We start from the raw sequence: 21,853 nt of genomic DNA, 5'->3' as shown, positions 1-21,853 counted from the left end.
ATAGACTTCATATCAACATCAGTGTCAGATTGACCTGCATGAAGAAGTCTGGCCTGGTTATGTCACTAGTATGTGTGCTTTATTAGTCACACACTGAACACACACGTTCTTGCTGTTCATCCAGAGTCGTGTCCACTAGGTGGCAGCAGTGCACCTTTACGTTGGTTGTACAGAAGAAGAAGAAACCCGGAAGCTGCTAGCAGCGCTAGCTTGTTGTTCTGGTGTGTGAGGTGAATGAATATTTGAGTCTCTGGGAGAGTTGATCGGCTAAAGCGACTAACTGCTGCTGCTGCAGAAATCTTCTCACCAGGCTGTGGAAACTTTCTTCTCCTCAACAACTTGGTGGACTTCTTTCCAGAACCAGAGAAGATATTCTGCGGTCTTCGTGACAATCGGAGCTCCAGAAGCAGGTAATGGGTCAGAAAAGCTTTTCTCTAGACTTCCTGCCCTCTGGCTCTGCTGCTGTTCCTTTGGCCTCTCTGACAAACGCGCTCGTTTAGCTGCTTTCATCAGATTGAAGAGGTTCCCTCTATCAGACTCGCTCATCTGAGCTGGTCATGATGCAGGATCGCTGCTCGCTCTCTCATCCATCCTGCTCACACTCCGACGGAAAAGCCCCGAATCTGAATGTGACTCTGGAGGAAAAACCGGTTAGCTCTACTCCGTGACTGGGACCAAAATTTGGCCCTGTCATTTTTATGAACAGTCGGCCCTCGGCAGGGGAGGTTGCTGCTCGCAACTCGTCTATCCCGCCATATGTGGGGGGAGGACAGGGTGTTGTGTGTGCTGCTGGCGGACTTGTCTCTATAACCGCACGTGAGGCGGGGGCTTGGTTCGGGACGGCCCAAGCTGGGCAAGCGGTCCACCGGGACAGTGCCAGATAGGCCAGTCCACCCCTGCTGGTGACCAAAGGTCGTCTTTTCCAGACTGGATCTGTCCTCAGCTGATCAGAACCAAAGCGTTGGATCTTTAATCTCCTGCGTTGTTCTGAAGCAGCATCTTAATCAGCTCTCCTGCTTTGTTTCTATTGCAGCTGTTAGCTAAACACGGCTAAAGAAAACCTGCTACCACTTCAGGATCATCCATCAGCTGGGACTGCTTCATCAGCATGGACACAGGTACTGGTGTGTGTGTGTGTGTGTGTGTGTGTGTGTGTGTGTGGTTCCTAGGATGATAGAAGTCGGTATTTTCAGAAATTGTCTACAGTCGTCATCGTTTATGTTTATTTATTTGGCAGATGCTTTTTATCCAAAGCGACTTACAATTTATAACCTATAGGGCATGTTGTGATCTGTGGGGTAAACCGGAGTACCCGGAGGAAACCCACACATGCATGGGGAGAACACACAACTCCACACAGAAAGGCCGAAGCCGAGCCGAGTTTTTGAACCTGCAACCTTCGTGCTGCGAGGCAACAGTGCTAACCACTGCGCCACCATGCAGCCCATCGTAGATCTCTTCGACTTCAAAGGAAACAAATGAGCTCAAAATATGCTGAAAATATATCACTTAAGTAAGATTAGCACTACTGCAACATATTTATAATCAAGTAATAGTTAAAAGTAGCCGTCCAAAAACATTACTCCACTGAATCTGGTGCCCAGGTAGCTGCGCCAGGTTTTATTTTCTGGATGAGCCTTAATTTAACACGTTATTATCAATGTAAGTTACAAGCAGGTACAGAGACAACACCTACATGCTGAGACATGTTTTCATTTGACAGACAGTTTAAAAAACTGTCACGATCGTTTCCTCCTGCCATTTTCAGAATCAGCTTTATCGTCAGTGCCCCAGCGTCCCGAAGCACAGAAATTTTGGACCATTCCCATCTGTACCGGGTCGGCCCGGGCCGGGTAGCGTAGGTTGTTTACATATCTGGGCGGCCTGGTATTTTTCCGGGCCAACCAAGGCTCATTCTCAGCCCTCTTCTCGAGGGGGTCTGCTTCAGGCCGACTAGGGCCAACACACCCACTGCTGAGATCAAATTCCCACCTTCCTTTAGAGCAAGCCTCTGATTGGTGGGTAGAATCAGCCCACATGGGCTTAAGACAAGGATGTGTGGAATCAACCGGGCCAGGCTGGGGCCGACTGGGGCTACCCGGCCCGGGCCGACCCGGTACTGATGGGAATGGCCCATTCGACTCCGCAGTTCAGCCTGAGCGAGGTTACACACACAAAACACGTAGAACCAAACCGATGCAGGCAGACCACGAGAGCTGCCATTCAAGGCGCTCCTTTCAGTTAGATAGAAAAGGGTTACATGAGGATAAATGGGGGAGAGGGACAAAAAGGCATTTCAGAGTTACTCTCGACAGGGGCTAACTTTGCTATGCAAAACACCTCAAACATATAAGCACGAACATCAACAGTTCACACGACATGAGACTCTAATGGGGCTTTGGAGTGTGACATTGCACGATGGGGGCGCGCCCTGGTAACGCCATCTTTCTTGTCACCGAGGACTGAGGAACAAACGGATAGCAGCAGGATGGCACCCTTATAACATCAGCAATGGGTAGGACTTGCTGTGTAGTAGTGTTGTCAAAAAAATCGATACCTAGATATAAATCGATATTAAAAGTGGTATCCAAATTAGATATTCCATTCCATTGGTATCGATATTATGGACTATTATACACAGCCTTCTTCAAGTAAACCGACACGCCAGATGCCGTAAAGCAGCCTCCGCCTCCCAGACAAACAGAAGAAGAAGACACCGCCGCCGCATGACTACACTGCTATTTCCCACGCGAGATGTCTCCGTTTTGTTTTGTGAACAATGGCAACAGCGAATTCGGGAGGCGCTTCACAGCCCAACTTAGTCAACAACACAAAGAGCAAAAGTGCAGTGTGGAAACACTTTGGATACAAGGCTGATGAGTCGGGGAAGGCAACAGACCATGACAGGCCCGTTTGCAAGGAGTGCTACAAAGAGATCGCTACGAAGTCCAGCTGCACAACACATTTGGCCAAGCATCTGAGAGACCGACACCCCAAACTGCATGACGAAATGAAACAGGTGTCTAAAATTTATTAAATCTAGTAAGAATGTGTCTAATTGCACCAACAAATTTGAGCTCACGTATTAGTATTAGCTAAGCTAGCATACCAAGTCCGACACGTAGTTGTATATTCACGCTTATATGCTTAAAGGAAACTCCTGTTTATTGCAACCTGGACTTAATTTCTAGCATGCAGTACGTTTGTTTACTCACGCTGACAACTTTGGTGCTACTTGGATTCCCCGGGGTATCTAGATCCATCGGCGAATCGCCGTCAGCGTATATCCATATAACGGGTGCAGACGGGCACCCATGTGCAGCCTCGAAATAAGACATTATCTGCACCAAAACATCTTCATGTCGAAAGATTTTGTTAGGAATCATTACCGTGATTCCCCTGTTCGTTTGGAGCGGGTCTGGGATTTCTAGGCGTAAACAGACTAGCCGCGGCTAATCTAACCGGCGCTTTTAATGACGTCACTGCCGTGCGCCAGTCTGTTTTCATTAAGATTACCGGTAGATGTACCTTTGTCCTACTGCGGAGAAATTCGTTTTCTCCCTTTATTGACCAACAGAGTTGTTCAAAAGTACAGAACAAAACATGTGGCATTACAGCTTATGACAAAATGCACCTTAAACAGAGTTTAAGCAGCAAAACATCACTCTACAAATAGTGCAAATATAAACAAAGAACACAACATAATTCATAAAATTAAAATAAACGGAAAATAGCAATTAATTCAAAAACACTGATATGAGGAATTTTACGGCATTTAATTTTAATTTTTGAAGGGATTTTCAGACTGAATGAAAAATTTGGGTTCTCGTGCCATTTTAGTTTTAATCTGAGCACAATCCCCACTTGGTGCTTAATGATGGAAAATGTTAAAATTGGAAACTCACAAATGTGATCCATGTTGATATTTGCAGTAGCATGTCTAAGTGGCTGCTGTTGTAGACCAGAAAGCGTGAAAATTGCTGCTTCTTTTTGAAGTTAAACTACAGCTGAGCTCAACTTTGTTGGTGCAGACTGCAGAAAGAACTTTTTTTTTAAATTGACATTTGACTCGATATGCATTCAAATTGTTTTTGTTTCATTTCTACAACAGGGGTGGACCTTTAAAGCGCCCGAGCGCCAATGGCGCTAAATTTTCTCGTCGGGCGGTAAATACTTGACGACTTACCGCCCGGGTGGCGCCCAAGCTTTATTTGTCATTTACACACCGGCTTTCACCTACATCATGGCCCCGCCCTGTAGGAAGCTGCCGCTTTCGTTTCGCGCGCGTGAACCTGCGCGCCTCTAGCCACGTACTGCACTTGTACGATTCGTGCACGTCCTGCACGATTCTAGTTATTGTCACGTGAACTATAAGTTCACTATTAAAGACGAAGTGGAACCACGCTAGAAACACACAAGCACGCAGGAAGATCGCGCCACCACAGGGATTGGATTTCTTGATGAATTCTCCGGCAAAACGCTTTAAAACTGGTGAGGAGAAGCGAGACAGTTCGAAACGGTATGAAGCAGAGAAGCGTGTGCGTAGGTGGAATGATTCTTGGCGGTTTAAAGAAGACGGTAGGCGCGGAGAATGGCCGTATTTGAGTTGAGTAGCGGCTCGCCTGGAAAACAGACGAGAGCAGACGGAAGCAGCAGGGGGAGTGGCTGAAAGCCGGCGTTTAACGCCGGGGACACACCGGCCGCGGAAGCGCCCGAAGCGAATCGCTCACGAAGTCCGGCCGCTGCTCGCTGCTCCTCAGATCAGACGCGCCCCATTCGAGGCGCGCCTCGGCTCAGCTGTAGTTTTTCTTTTAATTACTTGGTGTCCTCCATTTCCTCAGCTCTTTTCCTCTGTGTGTGTGTGTGTGTGTGTGTGTGTGTGTGTGTGTGTGTGTGTGTGTGTGTGTGTGTGTGTGTGTGTGTGTGTGTGTGTGTGTGTGTGTGTGTGTGTGTGTGTGTGTGTGTGTGTGTGTGTGTGTGAGTGAGAGTGAGAGAGTGTGTGGTGTGAACCAGTTGTTTCTGCCAGTTGAATCTCTTGGACTTACCTACATGTGTAGCTCGGGGGTGACGATGGATGAAGATATCGCGTTAGCATTCACACTTGTTCAATTTTCAATTTTAATTCTGGTGCCTGTTAGCAGCTGAAACACATCCTCACGTGCTTGTGGATATCATATATTCTATATGAAAACATGACTGTAATAATAAGTAAAGGTTAGCAGCTGTTCAGTGTGCTCATAGGAAACGTGACAAAAGAACACAAAACACATTTCTCCTTATGGCCTATATAGTTGTTATCATCAACGTAACATGATTTACAGAATACATGTGACCAACTAACATTTCATGTTCTACCACCGGATGTTTGGATCAAAATGTGAACCAATCAGATCTTAGATCAGGTGAGAGCCAGGCGTTTCCCATCATCCTCTAGGTTTTGCAGCCGGTAGAGAGCAACTGCAGCGCCTTGCTCCAAAATCTGCGGCCGCCTTGATCTCACGAGGTTATCGTTGCCTACGTATGCATGACGTCAGAGCAAGTCGGGTCAATTCGGACACAAATCTAACCGGCATGCACTGCTCGCCGATCACCGCTGGTCTAACCTGCGCAGAACTGGCTTATCTCAAACACAGTCAATGGCTCGAATACAGCAAAGCGGCGTTGGTGATGTACTGCGTTGTATGCCGGAAGTATGCGACGACAAAATCGTGTTTTGTTGAGGGAACAAACAAATTCAAACTTGAATACGTTATTATATTTGTGAATGTGTACAAAATAAAGGTTTATTACATTTAAAACGGTTCAGTTGTTATTTTGACTCGTTTTGGCGGCTGACCAGCGGGGCCGGTAGATTCTTGGCGGGGCCGGTAAATATTCAGAGTTACCGGCCCGGCTGGCCGGTTGGTTTTGAAGTTAATGTCCACCCCTGTACAACCAGGCTCAGGTTGATGCAGAGAAACAGTTGACATCCACAACCAAGCCATTCCAGCCGGCATTGCCTGCACTATTTGATCAGCAACGAAAATATGGACCTAAGTCCCCAGAGACTCTAAAACTGAACAGACTTGTTGCTGAATATATTTGTATGGATCAAGTTCCCATTTATTCAGTTGAGAAGCCTGGCTTCCAACAGCTTGTTACGCACCTTAATCCCAGGTATAGCGTTCCATCCCGCAATTTTTTCATGTACAGTGAAATCCCTGCTCTGTACAAGAGTATCAAAGATGTTCTACTGAATCAGTTTGAGGGTAAACCATTTTACTCATGCACCACCGACCTCTGGACCAGTAGGGCATCCGAGTCGTTTATGGCTGTGACTGTTCAGTCCATTACTGATTCTTGGGAGATGACGAGCTGGTGTTTGGGTTGTGTTGGAATTCACTCTGACCACACAGGAGAAAACATCAGGGAGGCGTTTGAGGAGGTCATCCAGGATACCTGGAAGCTGGACCTTAACCTAATGGCAGGCCTTACGACTGACAATGCCTCCAATAATAAAAAGGCTTTTGAGCAGGACTTTTTATGGGTCCCTTGCTTTGGCCACAACCTGGATTTGGCAGTCAGCAAAAGTCTAGAGGTAGACAAGGTCTCATCGACATTATCCAGACTTAGGAAAACCGTGTCAGCCTTCAGCAGGTCACCAAAGATGGTTAGACTACTTAAGAACAAACAAAAAGAGCTGCAGTTAGTTGAACACAGTCTCATTCATGATGAGCCAACACGCTGGGGCTCATCCTTTGAAATGGTGGACCGATTTTTGGAGCAGCAACAAGCTGTGTGTGCGGTTCTAGCAGAGAACAGAAAAAAGTGGCACCTCATGCCTAAAGATACAGACATTACAACTTTAGAGACTGTACAGGAAGTGCTGGGCCCATTAAGCTCATTCACTGATGCTCTCAGTGGAGAAAAGCATACCACTCTTTCCTCTGTGCTCCCTCTCTGCTGGAAGATTTTCTCAGTTTTAACTGTAGAAGATGATGACTCTCACCTGAAAAGGCAAATGAAGGAACTGATAGCCAAAGATCTAAAAGCTCGATACCAGGATGGGCGCTTACAGTTGCTATTATACATTGCGACCTTTCTTGACCCACGTTTTACGCTAAATTTCACAACACTGAAAGATGAGGTAAAGGAGCACCTCTGTGATAGCTTAAGAAGCATTCCAAATATTCCAAATGTAGCTTCTCCAAGTAAGACTCGGCCAGCAAAAAAATCGAAAACTGACTTGAAGGGATTGTTGTCTGACATTCAAGGGGAGAGAAAGAAACACCCTGATGCACCTCATGAAGTTGAAATCACTTCTGCAGATCGTGACAGGCCAGAGTACAAACTGAAAAATGAGCTGACTTTGTACCAAACCATGCCAGAAGTACAGGCAGAGCATGATCCACTAACATGGTGGAAAGCCAATCACACTACCTTTCCTCACCTGGCCTTGTTGGCCAAAAAATATCTTTGTATAGCTGCCTTAAGCTGTGCCTCAGAGCGCATCTTCAGTACATCAGGGCTCATTTGCTCCCCGAGAAGGGCAAGACTGACAGAGGAGCACATTGATATGTTGGTGTTTACTGCAAAAAATATCCATATGGCAAAGCAAATCCAGGAAAAAGTGACACATTAGACAAAGAGTAGAGGTCCTGCTCTTTACCTCAATCCTGATTTAAGCTTAACTATAGTCTAGAGTTAATAAAGTTTTACCTGTTCAACTGTTTTATGTATGTGCTTTCTGAATGCACATTTGATGACTGACAGTGTCATTTAAATATGTTATTGTTACCATTTTATGTTATGGTATTCATATCGAGTGTTCAAGACCTCATTGGTTATACTTTAAGTATTTGGTGTTTTCTAAATGCACAAGTTTGACTGACAGTGTTGTTTAAATATGCTTTTTTCCCATTTTTAGTTTATTTATTTTCATATTGAAAACAGATTTTATGAGACGTTTAATTTGAGACAATTCATGTTAACTTTCGTCAGTTTTTGTATGCACTTAAAAAAAATTCTGTTACTTGAAAGTTCCACAGGGGCATCTAAGAAGTTATTCTTGAACCTGGGGTCAATGAAACAAGCCATCTGCATGACTTCTTTAGCTTTCTCTGTGTACCGGTTGTTTAGGTCTTCTCTCCAAGGGCGTCAGTTTGTTTTCAGAATTGCTGGGGACAATAACCATACACTTGAGTGGGGTTTAAAAATTGCTGGGGACAATAAAGGCAGGCTTTTTTGAAAGTGGGGGGGACACAGCTGCCAATCACAAATTTTGCCGGGGACATGTCCCCGGCGTCCCCGGTTAAAATGACGCCTATGCTTCTCTCATTCCCTTTTTCATCTGCTTGGTCGGAGCTGGTTCCTCTTCATTTTCCTCCAGGACATCACCAGTGATGTGGTCAAGGACTGGCTTAATGGCTGACAAAGTTACTCGTGTCTCTGAGCAAAGTGCATCTGTAAACTTGCTCAGTGGTTCAAGGAGCTGGCAGACTTGCTCCATGACAATTATGTCAGTGTCCTTGGGCATCAGATGCCAAGCTCTTCTTTCTGCAGCCAGTGTAGCACAGACTGCAGGCTGCTGGCTGATAAACCGCTCCAGCATCTTGTATGTCGATCCCCATCAGGTCACAAGGTCATGGATGAGAGCCAGCGGTAGCAAGGTGAGGGCAGCTTGCTTTTCTCTCAGTCCTCTCTTTCTCTTCCAGCTCCGTGAGAAGCCTTGAACCCTTTTCAGATTGACATCCTGGAATATGTGTGGACAATTCAGTCCGGTTTTTAACCACAACTGTGCTTTCAGACACACCACTTTTGCACCTGAACTTGTCCTTTCGGCTGCCTTCACATGGCAGGGAAAAGTTCCAGATGTCGGGGGTGGGGGGGGGGGGGGGGCTGTACCCAGATGTTGCGTAAACATGGTGCGGCGGGCGTACATGCGTCGTTTACTCAAACAAAGCCATTCAGTCAAACATGGCAGATGAAGAGATAGAATTGCTCTCACTGATCGGACTTATGTTAAGCATAATTCTGCGCACACAAAGACGCATAAGAGACCTGGATGATGAAGCTCAATGGTTAAAGGAATCACAAAAGCGGTGTGAAGCGCTCCGTCGCGCATCTAGACAGTACCGTAGGAGGCGAGCTGCCATGGTTCACCGCATGCTACAGGAGCAAGCTATCTAGGTGCGCACAGCGTCCCACGGTCCCCTCCCCCTCCTCCCTGTCCGGAACTCGACCTCACCAGTCTGAAGCAGCCACCTTGTCCGTGACAAGTCCAGACCTGTTACTAGGGGCATCGTCCGGTTTAATTCCGGAAAACGTTATCCGGATGTTTGTATTCAGACACAAAGGTCTTACGGACAGAGTCCTGAACATTTCCGTTTTTCATGGCCTGTCTGAAGGGGGCTTTGGACAAGATGACGACTGGTCCTTACCGCTCTTTCAACTCTCTGTATTTTCAGAGCCTTTGAGATGGCCAGGTTCAAACTGTGACCATAGCATCCAAGCCACACATCTGGAAACTCTTCAAAGGCCTTGGTCATGTTGGTTGCATTATCTGTGGTTATGGAGACCAGATCTGTCTTGTTTATCTCCCACTCCTCCAACATATTTTCAAAAAACTCTGCAATGTTTTGAGCAGAGTGAACTTCTGGAAAAAAACTGGGTTTCTAAGCAGTGTGATTCCAGTTGCCAGTCTGGGGTGAGATAATGAACTGTAAAGCTGATGTATGGTAGACCACCCCCTCTTCCACTTTCACTGGTCCAGAGGTGAGTAGTGGCAGCAAAGAATTCACCCTGAGCCAAACTCTTCTTAACATCAGCTCAGACTGCGTTGTAAATTTTTGGGATGTCAGTCTTAGAAAAATAATTGCGTGTAGGCACTTTGTAATGAGGTACGGCAACCTTCATCATCCTCAGAAAGCCAGGTCTCTCGACTATCCGGAAAGGCATCATGTCTTTTGCTGTAAAATAGGCGATGGCTGCAGTCAGTTCTTGAGCCTTTTGGGATGCAGGCTCATAATCGGTCTGTTTTTGGAATGCTTGCTCAAGTGTCTGTGTCACTGATGATCCAGTAGCGGTACTCCGTTGCCTCGCTGTCTGTCCCATTGCTCCTCTCTGTAAACAAAAATAAAATATATATAAAAAAATATATCCATGTCATTATTGTTATGAATCATTATCATTATTCAACTATTCATATCAATATACATACGATGAGTTAGCCTATAGAGCTCCGGACCCCACGTGACTCTCAGTTAGTAGACGCCATTTTGGCAGGATAAAAAAGGTACGCAAACACGGATGTAACCATGAACGTGAATGGGATCTGCTTGGATTTTAATTCGTCGGAGTTTACTTCACACTTTAAAACCGAAGAAATCGTTTTATATAGTCAGAAATTAAATAGAGTAAACATCTCCGACCCTTACCGTGCCCCTGGGATACTTTTTAAAAACGCCAGAAGCTGTCGGAGCGGACTACACCGGACCTGGCCGGGGGAACCCCTTGGGATTCCCCCGGCCGGAGGAGCTGGGGAGAGGTCTGGGACTCTCGACGCTACTGCCCGCTCCGACGCCAGAAGCTGTCGGAGCGGACTTCTTACTGGACCTGGCCGGGGAACCCCTTGGGATTTACCCGGAGGAACTGGCTCCGGCGGCTGGGGAGAGGTAAGTCAGGGCCTCTCGGCTACTGCCCCCGCAACCCAACTCCAGATAAGCGGATGAAAATGGATGGATGGATGGATGGATGGACAAATAACAGATTTACATGTAAGAAGTTTAAATAGAGTGCTGTGCTGTTTGAATGTATAAACTGAACGCCAAGAGAAATCCCTAGTTTGATTTTTTTTCGTGAATAAAATAAATATGTCAGGCAGGAGCGTCTCAGGATCTGTCTCGGTGAGACAGATAATAGCAATCCAAAGTGCTTTTTATGTGTGATCTGACACTTGATCAACCATTGCTTAAAAATTAAATACAGCTTAGCCGGTTAATTGTTGTGATCATAAGACACGTAAACGGCAGCACGCAGAACTCACGAGGAGTAATGAGACAGAAAAAGCCACGCCAAAATAAGTTTAGGAAGCCCACTAAGAATCGTAATAAAAGCATTTAAAATAAATACCATACACAGTTGAGGAAACGTTGGTTTAAGTACCTGATATGAAGTGGTCGCTGCATAAGCGAAATCCTTTACTCTCTGGATCCCACAGCTTCATTTCAGCCCGGTCACTAGCGCGTTTTATTACAATGATCCAAAGTTTGCGGCACTCCGGATCTTGGGGAATCCTGTAGATGACTCATTCCTTATGTCGTCCGTGTCTGTTCTGCATCCTGGGGCACAACAGGAATCTACCATATTTCCTGTCTGATTGAGTTTTCTGACAATAACAAACAGCCCAGCTGCCGGCTTCTGCCTGCCTAATGGCGCAGTTTCGATTTGAACTGTTGCATGCCGGGAGAAGTGACGTCAACTCCCGGAGCTCTATACCTTCTTTTTTTTTTTTTTTTTTTTTTGCTAAATCAAAAGAAAAGGATTGGCTAAAAATCAATTATCTCACAGGGCATTTTAAAGGAAGTTCAAGGCATATTTGCCATTAATTCCAATATTTCATTATAACTATGCATTGTTGATCACTTTGAGGTTATAGTGCCAGAAATGTGTTACCGTTTCAGACAACTAAAAAAAACTCTATATCAGGAAAATATTGTCCTTGGTTTGTGTCCTTCAAGTTAATATGATATATCATTGCAGATTAGGGAAAATGTCATCAAGCAGTAATCATTATTAAAGGAGACATAACATGAAAGACCCACTTTTTTATCCATTAACACAGTGTGTTTCACATTTTAAGTGTCTAAGTGAGCAAAAAGGCTTATATTATTCACTGGAGTTGCTATTTAGATATTTAATAATTAAGTTTTGGGCATATTTGTCCACCCATTCAGTTTTTCAAATTATCTATTACATCAGTAATTTTTTTCGTCAGGATAACTACCAAATATGGTAATGGCCCTCGGCTAAACACAGAGCCAATCCGCCATTTTTTCTTCTCGCTAAGATTTTTTGTAGTCCTATTGGAAAAATGCAGACTGTCTGGTTATTTTAGCCACACACAGCTCAAAACTGTTCCTCGTTTTAAGGAAGGGTGGTGTGGCAGTATTTAAACCCAGGAGCTGATGACACTACTGCTAAAAAAAACACAGAAGAAAAAGTAGTGTGTTTGCGTTTGTTTGTGTGTATGTGTGTGTGTGTGTGTGTGCGTGCGTGCGTGTGCGCGCGCGCGCGTGGTTCGTTCGTTCTGTCTCCAGGCTAGTAAGTACCGAGGGCTTCATCTATCTAAAAGGAGTCATTTCCATCTGAATGTGGCAGCGACGGGACACAGCAGCAGAGCGGTAAGCTTCATATCACTCTAAAATGTCGACAAACTTTACTTTAGGTTTACGGGCATTAGCAGCACTAAAGCGTTAGCATCCGGCTTGCTATCGCTAGCACAGTATGTTAGTAAAGTTAGCACCCAGATTAATGTGGATTTGGCTGATTTTCGTGGAATAAAACGTGATTTCTGATCAACGCCTTCTTTTACACCAGATGTACATCCACTGATTGTAGCAGCAGAGAGCCTGTGTGTTATTCTACATGAGTGTGATGTAATCTTAGCATCCAGTAAATAAAGTCCCATATCAGCTAAAATGCAGCGTGACAAAGTCATTAAAGTGCGTCAACACAGTGGATTTAATAGAGTTTTAAAGAACGATCTCTGAGTGAAGTGAGGTTAGTTTTTTGTCTCACTGCAGATATAAAAACGAACTCTGCATCAGTCAGACGCAGCAAAGCTCACCGTCTTTATGAGCGTGAGCATCGGAAAGCCAATAAAATCACCTGTAAAATAATTAAAACAAAGTAAAAATGTTCCTTTGCTTTTTAGAGTCCACATCCAGAAGTCTGGAGCCGTGTTTCACTGACAGGCTGTCAGACTAACGCCCTGATGAGCTCAGCTGGGACAAACTGGTCTGATGTTTAGGTTAGTGAAGATCTGCTTCTCCAAGTCCCTGAGATGCTAGTAAAAAATAATTTAGCCAGCTTGCTAATGTTACTTTTCTTCTCCTCTAAGGAACACAGAACGTTCAGATGTTGGAGCTCACGTCACCTACTGAGGAGGAAGGAGACCCACCAGTAAAGAGACGGTCTGGACCAGACCAAAGTGAGTGATGACACACCTCAGCCACCCTCATCATTAAGAACACCCCACCCCCTGAATCACTCCGTCTGATGACAGCAGAGTGATTTATTTGATGTTTTACTTGTTTAGTCTGTTTAGAAATTATTGAATTACATTATTTTCTGTAATCGACCATCTGATCTGGACGTGTGCAGAATAACTTTCCCCAAGTTCAGCAGCAGCTGGCCTACAAAAACAGCTGCAGCATGTAGTAAGTCTGTCTGCACTGCTCTCTAATGAGCTTCCTTTCATAAGGAATCATTTGTATAATTTTAGTGTCACTATTTTATTACATTTGTAAGAATATGAAGTCACTGCAGCAACACAAACGTGACTATAAACATGAAAGCTAAAGAACCAACTTTCCTAAAGCTGCTTGTAAACAAAATATGTCATTAAAGTTATCGTCTATCATTGCAGAACATGGCGATGACATCATGGAACTGGTCTTTGGAAAAGTTTTCCCTGAACCAACTCCGTTTCTAGATGAGGTAGAGAAGATCTGCATCTCACCAACCCTCTGGTCTCAGAGACAACGGAGGTCTCCCACTGTTATCCAGGACCAGTTTGAAGCCCACATACAGCCCCTCCCTCATCATCAGGAAACATCAGTTCCTATCCTGAGGACAACAGAAGACGGCAGGAGGACAGGAACTCTGAGACCTAGATACCACCAGCACCGGGACCCAAAGCACCTGTGTGCACAACGCCTGTTTAACTACTAAAACCTGTTTATTATATTGTTCTACTTATTTGCTGTGAGGTTAATACTTAGAAAATTTGTATATTAATGTAAACAATAAAAAAATCACTGATTGTATGCTTTCTTTTAGATGTAATGGTCCAAACTCAGCCTTGTAGACATTTATTGCATCCTGTAGGTAAATACACAGAACAGACTCAGGTCCAGGATGACCCAGCATGCTCTTCTTCCATTCTGGCTGTTAGGGATTGTATCAATATCTCAATGCCTACTGATGTTTCCACCTAACGGTATTTATTTAGAATGCAGGTCAGATTTAACTATATTTGTTAGCAAAGCAGACTGATCTTGGGAGTTTCACTGCAGCACTGATGTCCACCTCTCTGTACACATTAGAGAGAATTACCACGTTACAGCTAAACACATTTAATAAAGATATAGGCTACGCATTGCAGACAATAAAAACAAAGTTCTAAGCATTAGAATTATAATGATCACATTAAAGAACATTTGGAGGAATGTTCTTTATTTTTGACTAGAATCTCAAATCTTTAAATTAATATGTAACTGCTTTTTATCCATTTTCAGCCATTAAGACACCCAATATAAAATAAGACTACTTATAAAATTATTTATAATTATATGTATGTATATATATATAGATAGAGATCTTAATAAAATATATTTTAATGGTGTTTTAATGAGCTGTATCATTTTTTAAAACATTTTTTATAGAAATAAATAAGCAAGCAGCATTCCTTGTGTGTGTGTGTGTGTGTGCGCGTGCGCGAGCCTGCTCGCTTGTTTCGTCGGCCGTGACGGGTGTGTGTGAGTGACTACAGACAAATGCATGAGAGAGTTAGCAGCCTTGGAACAGATTGATGAACTACTCTCCCCACATGTTTTAAAAATGCTAATATGCTATGCTAAATCTGCTATGCTAAATAATGATTTCTCTATAGAACTACAAAGTCCAGCTGGGGGAGGAGAGTACAGGTCTGCACTATGGAGGGGGGCGGAGTTTACAGCTCCTCCTCCAGTTTAAAGAGACAGTACCCAAAAACGGCTCGTTCTCAAGACTCTCCTCAGAACAGGGGTAGATGAGGGTCTGTAGAGCAACAATAATGAGGAAATCAGACCAAAGAACTGCAGTTCCACTGTTTTTAGACCCCCAACTGAAGGATTTAGATGTAAAAAGGAATAACTTAAAAGCATGTTATGTCTCCTTTAAATTCACAAAAATGTGGTGAGCAGTGGCGACCAACTAATCTGCGCCATGGGTGTTGCGTAATTTCTATATTACTCCCATATTTCCTCAAAGAAATTCTAAGCACACCCAGAGGGATTAGATTCATGATTTGGTAAATTGTTAACAGCCCTTAAACATACCACAAACACATACTTTGCAAAGTGAGAAACTTTGCAAAGGGTGAGAAGAGGAATCAGTCCACACCAGTCGTGTAACCATTTTCCTCTCACATTGAGTTGAAAACTCCGGTGAGTATTTATTGGCAAAAACACACACACACCGATACATTCCTCAAAAACTCCCTTGGCCTTAGGAATCCACAGCAGACAAAAGGGATTCTTCAGATAATAGCTCAATGAGTCTCTGGGCCTCTTAGCCAGGGCAGGTCCCCTGGTTTGGCTGGTTTGGCCTCTATAATAGAACACAAGTACCTGAAGCAAACATTCAAATGTAACTAAGCACCTCAAGCAGTAAGGGTGAGTGAACTCCGTTTGACAATCAGTTTTTACCTAACAATCCCCCCGTTCAAACGGAGTTCACCTTAAATGATTATAACAATGAAGGATAATAAAGTCTGAGTTGATAACAAGGACATCAAACAACAACGGTTACAGAAACAGTAATTTACATTGTTGAAATCATAATGAAACCAACTATCAGGCAATATATTTATCTTCTGCAAGCTCCTCGTTTTGTCTCGGGAACCAAAGCGTTCGTCATCAGTTTGCTTACCATATTCTTCCTAAAACTACGCAAATCATGACCAGGATAACAATAACAGGTGCAAGAAACTTTAACACGAGCTGATACCAGTTACCAGATACCAGCCAACTCATAAAACTCCAGGATCTGCCAGTCGATTCGTTGGCTTTCAGGAAGTTGCTAGAGGGGGAAAGTTAATGTAAAATGTCAATTTACGCAGCTCTAACTGGGGGTCAAAAGGGCTTGTCCATGGACTAGAAAGTGTTGTTTGAGCAAAACAATGCCTTCGTCAGGATGGTGTTGCACTTTCGCCGAGATGAAACAGAACAGTCCAGACGGCTCTTATTTCAGCTCGAATGTCCTCGTAGGGACGCCCGTCCTCATGCAACATGAGGTGGGGACAGGGAGCCAGTCTGCACTTTGGGCCACACCAGTTGTGTGGCAGGAGAGAGAACCAATCTGAGCAAAAGATGTGTGTTACAGCAAATTTGATGATGTTACAGCAGCGCGGGATCCTGTGATGGTTGGGACGGTGAGGGGATGTCTTTTCGGACAGGGAGCCATGAAACCAGACGGGAGATTTGGGGTACTGGATCTTGACATCGTTGGAGGCAGGTCACAGCATCGTGTGAACGGATCCAGGAGGGGTCTCAAACACCAGATGTTGTTTCCGTTGTTCCTCCCAACTGCTGCTGCTTCCTCTCGTTCCATCAGATGCTGAGGGGCGGTTTCAGGGCAAAGTGCGATCCCCAAACATCAGCAGTGACATGGTGGATGGGTCCTGCAAGCTTAAGGCAGATCGTTTACTTATCTGCCGTCCTCGGCGTGCCCGCATGCGTTCCATCAGAGGATGGTCAGTCGTAGTGGCCCTCTCAGCAGTATGCAGCAGCGGGAGGGATAAGATGAGTGACCTTGACGCCTCATCTTGGTAGAAGCACGTGCATCCCCAATCTCCTTGGTTTCACGGTCTGTGGCGAGAAAGCACACAAGGATCTGCAAGTTTACTGTGGCTTTTTGACATCTTCAGCAACAACCATCCAATATACTTTTGACCAGTCCAGTTTGGACCCACAATGGGGCCGAAATTCACCCGAAATTTACCATCACAGTCCACTCGGTATTATCCTAAGCTAGAGTCAAGACCATACATACATGTGAGGACAGCATACAAACAAAAGACTGAGATGGACAGAAAATGCCCTGAGACATAAAAACCCTAACCCTAACCCATCACTGAAACTTTAGAATAAGATGGAAAACACATTTAGTCCTAATTATATTAGATGATTGCAGTACACATCCCAAAACTGTTAGATTCCTAAAACGATGGTAGGGTAACTTCATGGCAGGAGGCTCTCAGCTAAATTCCCTTAAAGTCAGTGGTGGAAAGTAACGAATTATATTTACTCACGTTACTGTAATTGAGTAGCTTTTTTTGTATATTTATACTTTTTAAGTCATTTTTAAAAGCTGTACTTTTACTTGAGTAAGTTTTTTAAAAATAATTGTAAGTCGCTACATTTTAAATCGTATCCGTTACTGAGTAAAAATAAATTGTTGGCTCAGTAAATTAAAAATACTGCATGCAGCAGCGTTGAAACGGAAAGAGACACCTGCATGAGCGCCGTGTCTAAACTGTGGGGGGGACACTTGATAATGAGGACAAACAGCCATTTTTACCGCAGTTTTGCTCAAAAACATCAGTTCAGTCCCTGTGATCCACTCGCTGTTTACCTCCTCTCTCCCTCTCCTCCTTTGGGTTGGAACCCGCACCTTCGCGCACCGGTGTGAAGTCATCAGAATTCTGCTCGGTTCGGTAGCCGGACTCGTTTCCATGTTTGAAATGGGTTTCCCTACCGCTCTGCACTGAGCTGAAGGTCACTAACAGACCAGCATGGGCTCTCATAACACCTGAGCAGCACCACAGACTGATAGACTCCATGCCACGCTACATTGCTGCTGTCATCCAGGCCAAAAAGCCCCAACTAAATATTGTAGAACCTAGAAGGCATTATATAAATACAGGCCTTTTACCAGAGTTTGAGGTTGTCAAGACAAGGCCACCAAAACCGAAAAATGAGAAAATTAGAAAAATTCGATCAATTCTAGTAATTCTACTTTTTTTTTTAATATTTATACATTCACCTCAGATAAAAAGTCACTCAATGCAAAAGTTAATTCATGTTCACTGAGTTAGTTCAGATCTCACCAACTTAAACCAGTAATTCAACTGTTAATATATGTGTGAAAATAAAGTTACAGTGGTTAATTCACATACTGTGTTCCTGTTTCCCATAAATGTTCTCCAGATGGTTAAAGAAGAAGCTTCTGAAGATCAGAGTGCTGGTGTGGACCAGCAGCACCCAGAACAGTTCCACATAAAGGAGGAACAGGAGGAACTCTGGACCAGTCTGGAAGAAGAGCAGCTCCTTTTGAAGGAGACTAATTCTGCCAGGTTTCCAGTCATCTCAGTTTCTATAAAAAGTGAGGATGATGAAGACAAACCTCTGGTCTTACATCTTCTTTATCAGCAGCAAATAGAGGACAGAGATGTTCCAACCAACAGCTCAGCTGACCAGACAACAGCAGAAACTGGCAGAGCAGAATCTAGCAGGAACCCAGTTCTGAACCCCGATGAACACATATCTGATTCTTTAGAGACTGAAGTTAGTGGAGATGATGTGAATCTAAATGTTGAGCTATTAGACTCTAGTCACATTCATAATAAATGTTTAAACAGACACATGAGAGTCCACACAAGAGAGAAACCCTTTGCCTGTGAGCTCTGTGAACAAATATTTAGTCATAAATCCACATTAAACCATCACACAAGAGTCCACACAGGACAGAAACTGTTTGTGTGTGAACTCTGTGGAAAAAGCTTTACTCTAAAGACAACTTTAAACACTCACATGAGAGTCCACACAGGACAGAAACTGTTTGCGTGTGACCTCTGTGGAAAAAGCTTTAATCGAAGGACAATTTTGAATACTCACATGAGAGTCCACACAGGACAGAAACCCTTTGTGTGTGAGCTCTGTGAGCAAAGATTTAGTCAAAAATCAACATTAAACACTCACATGAGAGGCCATACAGGACAGAAACCGTTTGTGTGTGAACGCTGTGGAAAAAGCTTTAATCGAAGGACAATTTTGAATACTCACATGAGAATCCACACAGGACAGAAATTGTTTGCGTGTGAACTCTGTGGAAAAAGCTTTAATCAAAAGACAAATTTGAATACTCACATGAGAGTCCACACAGGACAGAAACCCTTTGTGTGTGAGCTCTGTGAACAAAGATTTAGTCAAAAATCAGCATTAAATACTCACATGAGAGTCCACACAGGACAGAAACCGTTTGCTTGTGAACGCTGTGGAAAAAGCTTTAATCGAAGGACAAATTTGAACACTCACATGAGAGTCCACACAGGACAAAAACCCTTTGTGTGTGAACTATGTGGACAAAGATTTAGTTTTAAGCAAACATTAAACATACACATGAGAGTCCACACAAGAGAGAAACCCTTTGTGTGTGAGCTCTGTGAACAAAGATTTAGTCGTAAATTCACATTAAACCGTCACATGAGAGTCCACACAGGACAGAAATTGTTTGCGTGTGAGCTCTGTGAACAAAGATTTAGTCAAAAATCAACATTGAACACTCACATGAGAGTCCACACAGGACAGAAACCGTTTGCGTGTGAACTCTGTGGAAAAAGCTTCACTCTAAAGGGAAATTTGAACGCTCACATGAGAGTCCACACAGGACAAAAACCCTTTGAGTGTGAGCTATGTGGACAAAGATTTAGTTTTAAGCAAATATTAAACACTCACATGAGAGTCCACACAAGAGAGAAACCCTTTGTGTGTGAGCTCTGTGAACAAAGATTTAGGCAAAAATCAACATTAAACGGTCACATGAGAATCCACACAGGACAGAAACCGTTTGCGTGTGAACTCTGTGGAAAAAGCTTTACTCTAAAGACAAATTTGAACACTCACATGAGAGTCCACACAGGGCACAAACCGTTTGTGTGTGAACTCTGTGGGAAAAGCTTTAATCGAAGGACAAATTTGAACACTCACATGAGAGTCCACACAGGACAGAAACTCTTTGCCTGTGAGTTATGTGGACAAAGATTTAGCTGTAAGAAAAATTTAAACAGTCACATGAGAGTCCACAAAGGACATTACAAATAAATTTAAAGTGCACTTTTACTGATAAACAGTATAAATACGTGACAAAATGCTGTAGACAATTGAGGTCATTATTTTAGCATTTTTGTGCATCTTATGTAACCCTCCCACTGTCCCTTGAGGTCCTTGAGGCAGGGGTGAGGAGTGAGCACCACCTCACCCCTGTCACGTGGACCTTAAGGGATGAACCATCAACCCTGCTCAATGGTCAACTTTCCTCGCGGGGTCACACATTAGGACAGTGGGAGGGTTAGAATGTAAACATTCAGCTTGAAACTGCTCATTCTCCTCTGACCTCTAGCATCAACAAGGCATATTCGCCCACAGGACTGCCGCATACTGGATGTTTTTCCCTTTTCACATCATTCTTTGTAAACCCTAGAAATGGTTGTGTGTCCAGACACACTGGAAAAGTAAAGGAATCCTATACCTGGAACACATAAATAAAGGATTGGGCTTCATCCCATTTAATAGAATAGTCTCCCAATTTGGAATAGATAATAGCTTTTTAAAATATCACCAAATTAAATCAATAGTTAAACAAAAGTTTAAGTGTAATAAAGTAGAATTACAAACACCACCAAGGGTACTAGACTTCTGTAATCTCAAACACCCCAAACTACTGTCCAAACTTTATAAGACTGTCGCGAGCGTATCCTATTTGTTGGTTCCATTAAAACCTAAGACTGCGCTGCTTTCTCAGGGTTAAGGTTCAGATGGGAAACAGAGGTCTGAATGATAGACAGAACCGTGTCCGTTCTTGAACGTCCTGTACAAAAACTGGTTGTGTTAGGTGAGAGTTAAGTTTTTGCTCTTTGTTTTTAATTAGGAAGTAAAATACAGTACTGTTAACTGCCATTTGTCTACTTTAAAATCACGTGAAGTATTTTTGCATAAATCATGATTTGGTGGGAGTGTAAATAGCTGCGAGCAGGTGGATTGTCAACGTCACTCATTCAATTGCATATAAGTGGGCGTTAACCCGGATGTGGACGTGGCGTTGGCATTCCACCTGGCTTGGCGTGTTGCAGCAGACCAAACTTCCACGTAAGTACGGGTATTTTGACTAAAATTGATTAAATAAGAACGTGTCGCCCTAACAAATGCTTGTACATTTAGTCTATGGTCTTGCTGTGCCAAGCCTCTACGTGACATTACTTTGATTGCACCCCATGGCAAGAGGAGCAAGGTATTTGTTCTTTGTTTCTGTTTGTTGCTCCTGATTGTCAGCGATTGTCTTTAATTTGTTTGTAAATGATGTATTTTCAGTTTTCACGGTGTTTGCACAGTGACCGGCACCAGGTGCTCGGTGCGATTCTGGGAATGAGGTGTGTGCATCTACAGCCTGACGCAAATAAAAAGTTACACCCGTCGAAGCTCTCCTCCTTATTTCTCTTGGATGCCAAGCCAAGCGGTGCTCGCTGCAGAACCACAAAGGCGGAGTTGCACCAGAAGGTGGAGCTGCACCAGAGTCAGCCCCGCCCATTCCAGAGTCAGCCCTGCCCATTCCATCAGAGTCAGTCCAATTCCTTCCAGTTGTCAGACTTGATAGCATTCTGGAACCAAAGAGGGTGTTATAGCTAATATCATCTAAAATACAAGATTGAGGACGGAGTTGAGAAGTTAATTGAACAGTTTTTGTAAAGGTTCCATATAATTAAAAATCTAACTTTTGGAACTTTTTACCATGTTATATTGGAATTTCCTCAAAAGAAACACGTCAAAGCCATTTTTGGCCTCATTCATGCATTTTCCTCCCATCTCAGCTTCAATTTGGTCTCCTCCCCCGAAGC

General features: G+C 43.7%; 2 protein-coding genes across 2 annotated transcripts in view; both read left to right on the top strand.

The window, feature by feature from the left end:
- The first annotated feature begins 355 nt into the window (after positions 1–355).
- LOC107376758 (zinc finger protein 271-like) lies at positions 356–21,430 on the top strand. Its single transcript, XM_070544313.1, has 3 exons — positions 356–410; positions 1,034–1,118; positions 18,171–21,430. Exon 3 carries the CDS (start codon positions 18,171–18,173, stop codon positions 20,061–20,063), a length of 1,893 nt encoding a protein of 630 aa, XP_070400414.1. The 5' UTR covers positions 356–410; positions 1,034–1,118; the 3' UTR covers positions 20,064–21,430.
- Positions 1,030–21,853, top strand: part of LOC129165064 (gastrula zinc finger protein XlCGF57.1-like) — a 42,064-nt gene continuing 21,240 nt past the window's right edge. The window contains exon 1 of the mRNA XM_070544316.1: positions 1,030–1,118. Within this exon, the coding sequence (XP_070400417.1) occupies positions 1,109–1,118 (10 nt within the window). The 5' untranslated portion in view covers positions 1,030–1,108. The remainder of the gene's footprint in view (positions 1,119–21,853) is intronic.

The sequence above is a fragment of the Nothobranchius furzeri genome, chromosome 14 (assembly GCF_043380555.1).
Source record: "Nothobranchius furzeri strain GRZ-AD chromosome 14, NfurGRZ-RIMD1, whole genome shotgun sequence".
Classification (NCBI taxonomy): domain Eukaryota; kingdom Metazoa; phylum Chordata; class Actinopteri; order Cyprinodontiformes; family Nothobranchiidae; genus Nothobranchius; species Nothobranchius furzeri.
The sequence above is the reverse complement of the archived record's forward strand: the minus strand, read 5'-3'. Positions and strand labels throughout refer to the sequence as shown.

Bases quoted from the DNA above. Each gene is read 5' to 3' on its own strand.
- LOC107376758 (XM_070544313.1), top strand. From the start codon at position 18,171: ATGGTTAAAGAAGAAGCTTCTGAAGATCAGAGTGCTGGTGTGGACCAG.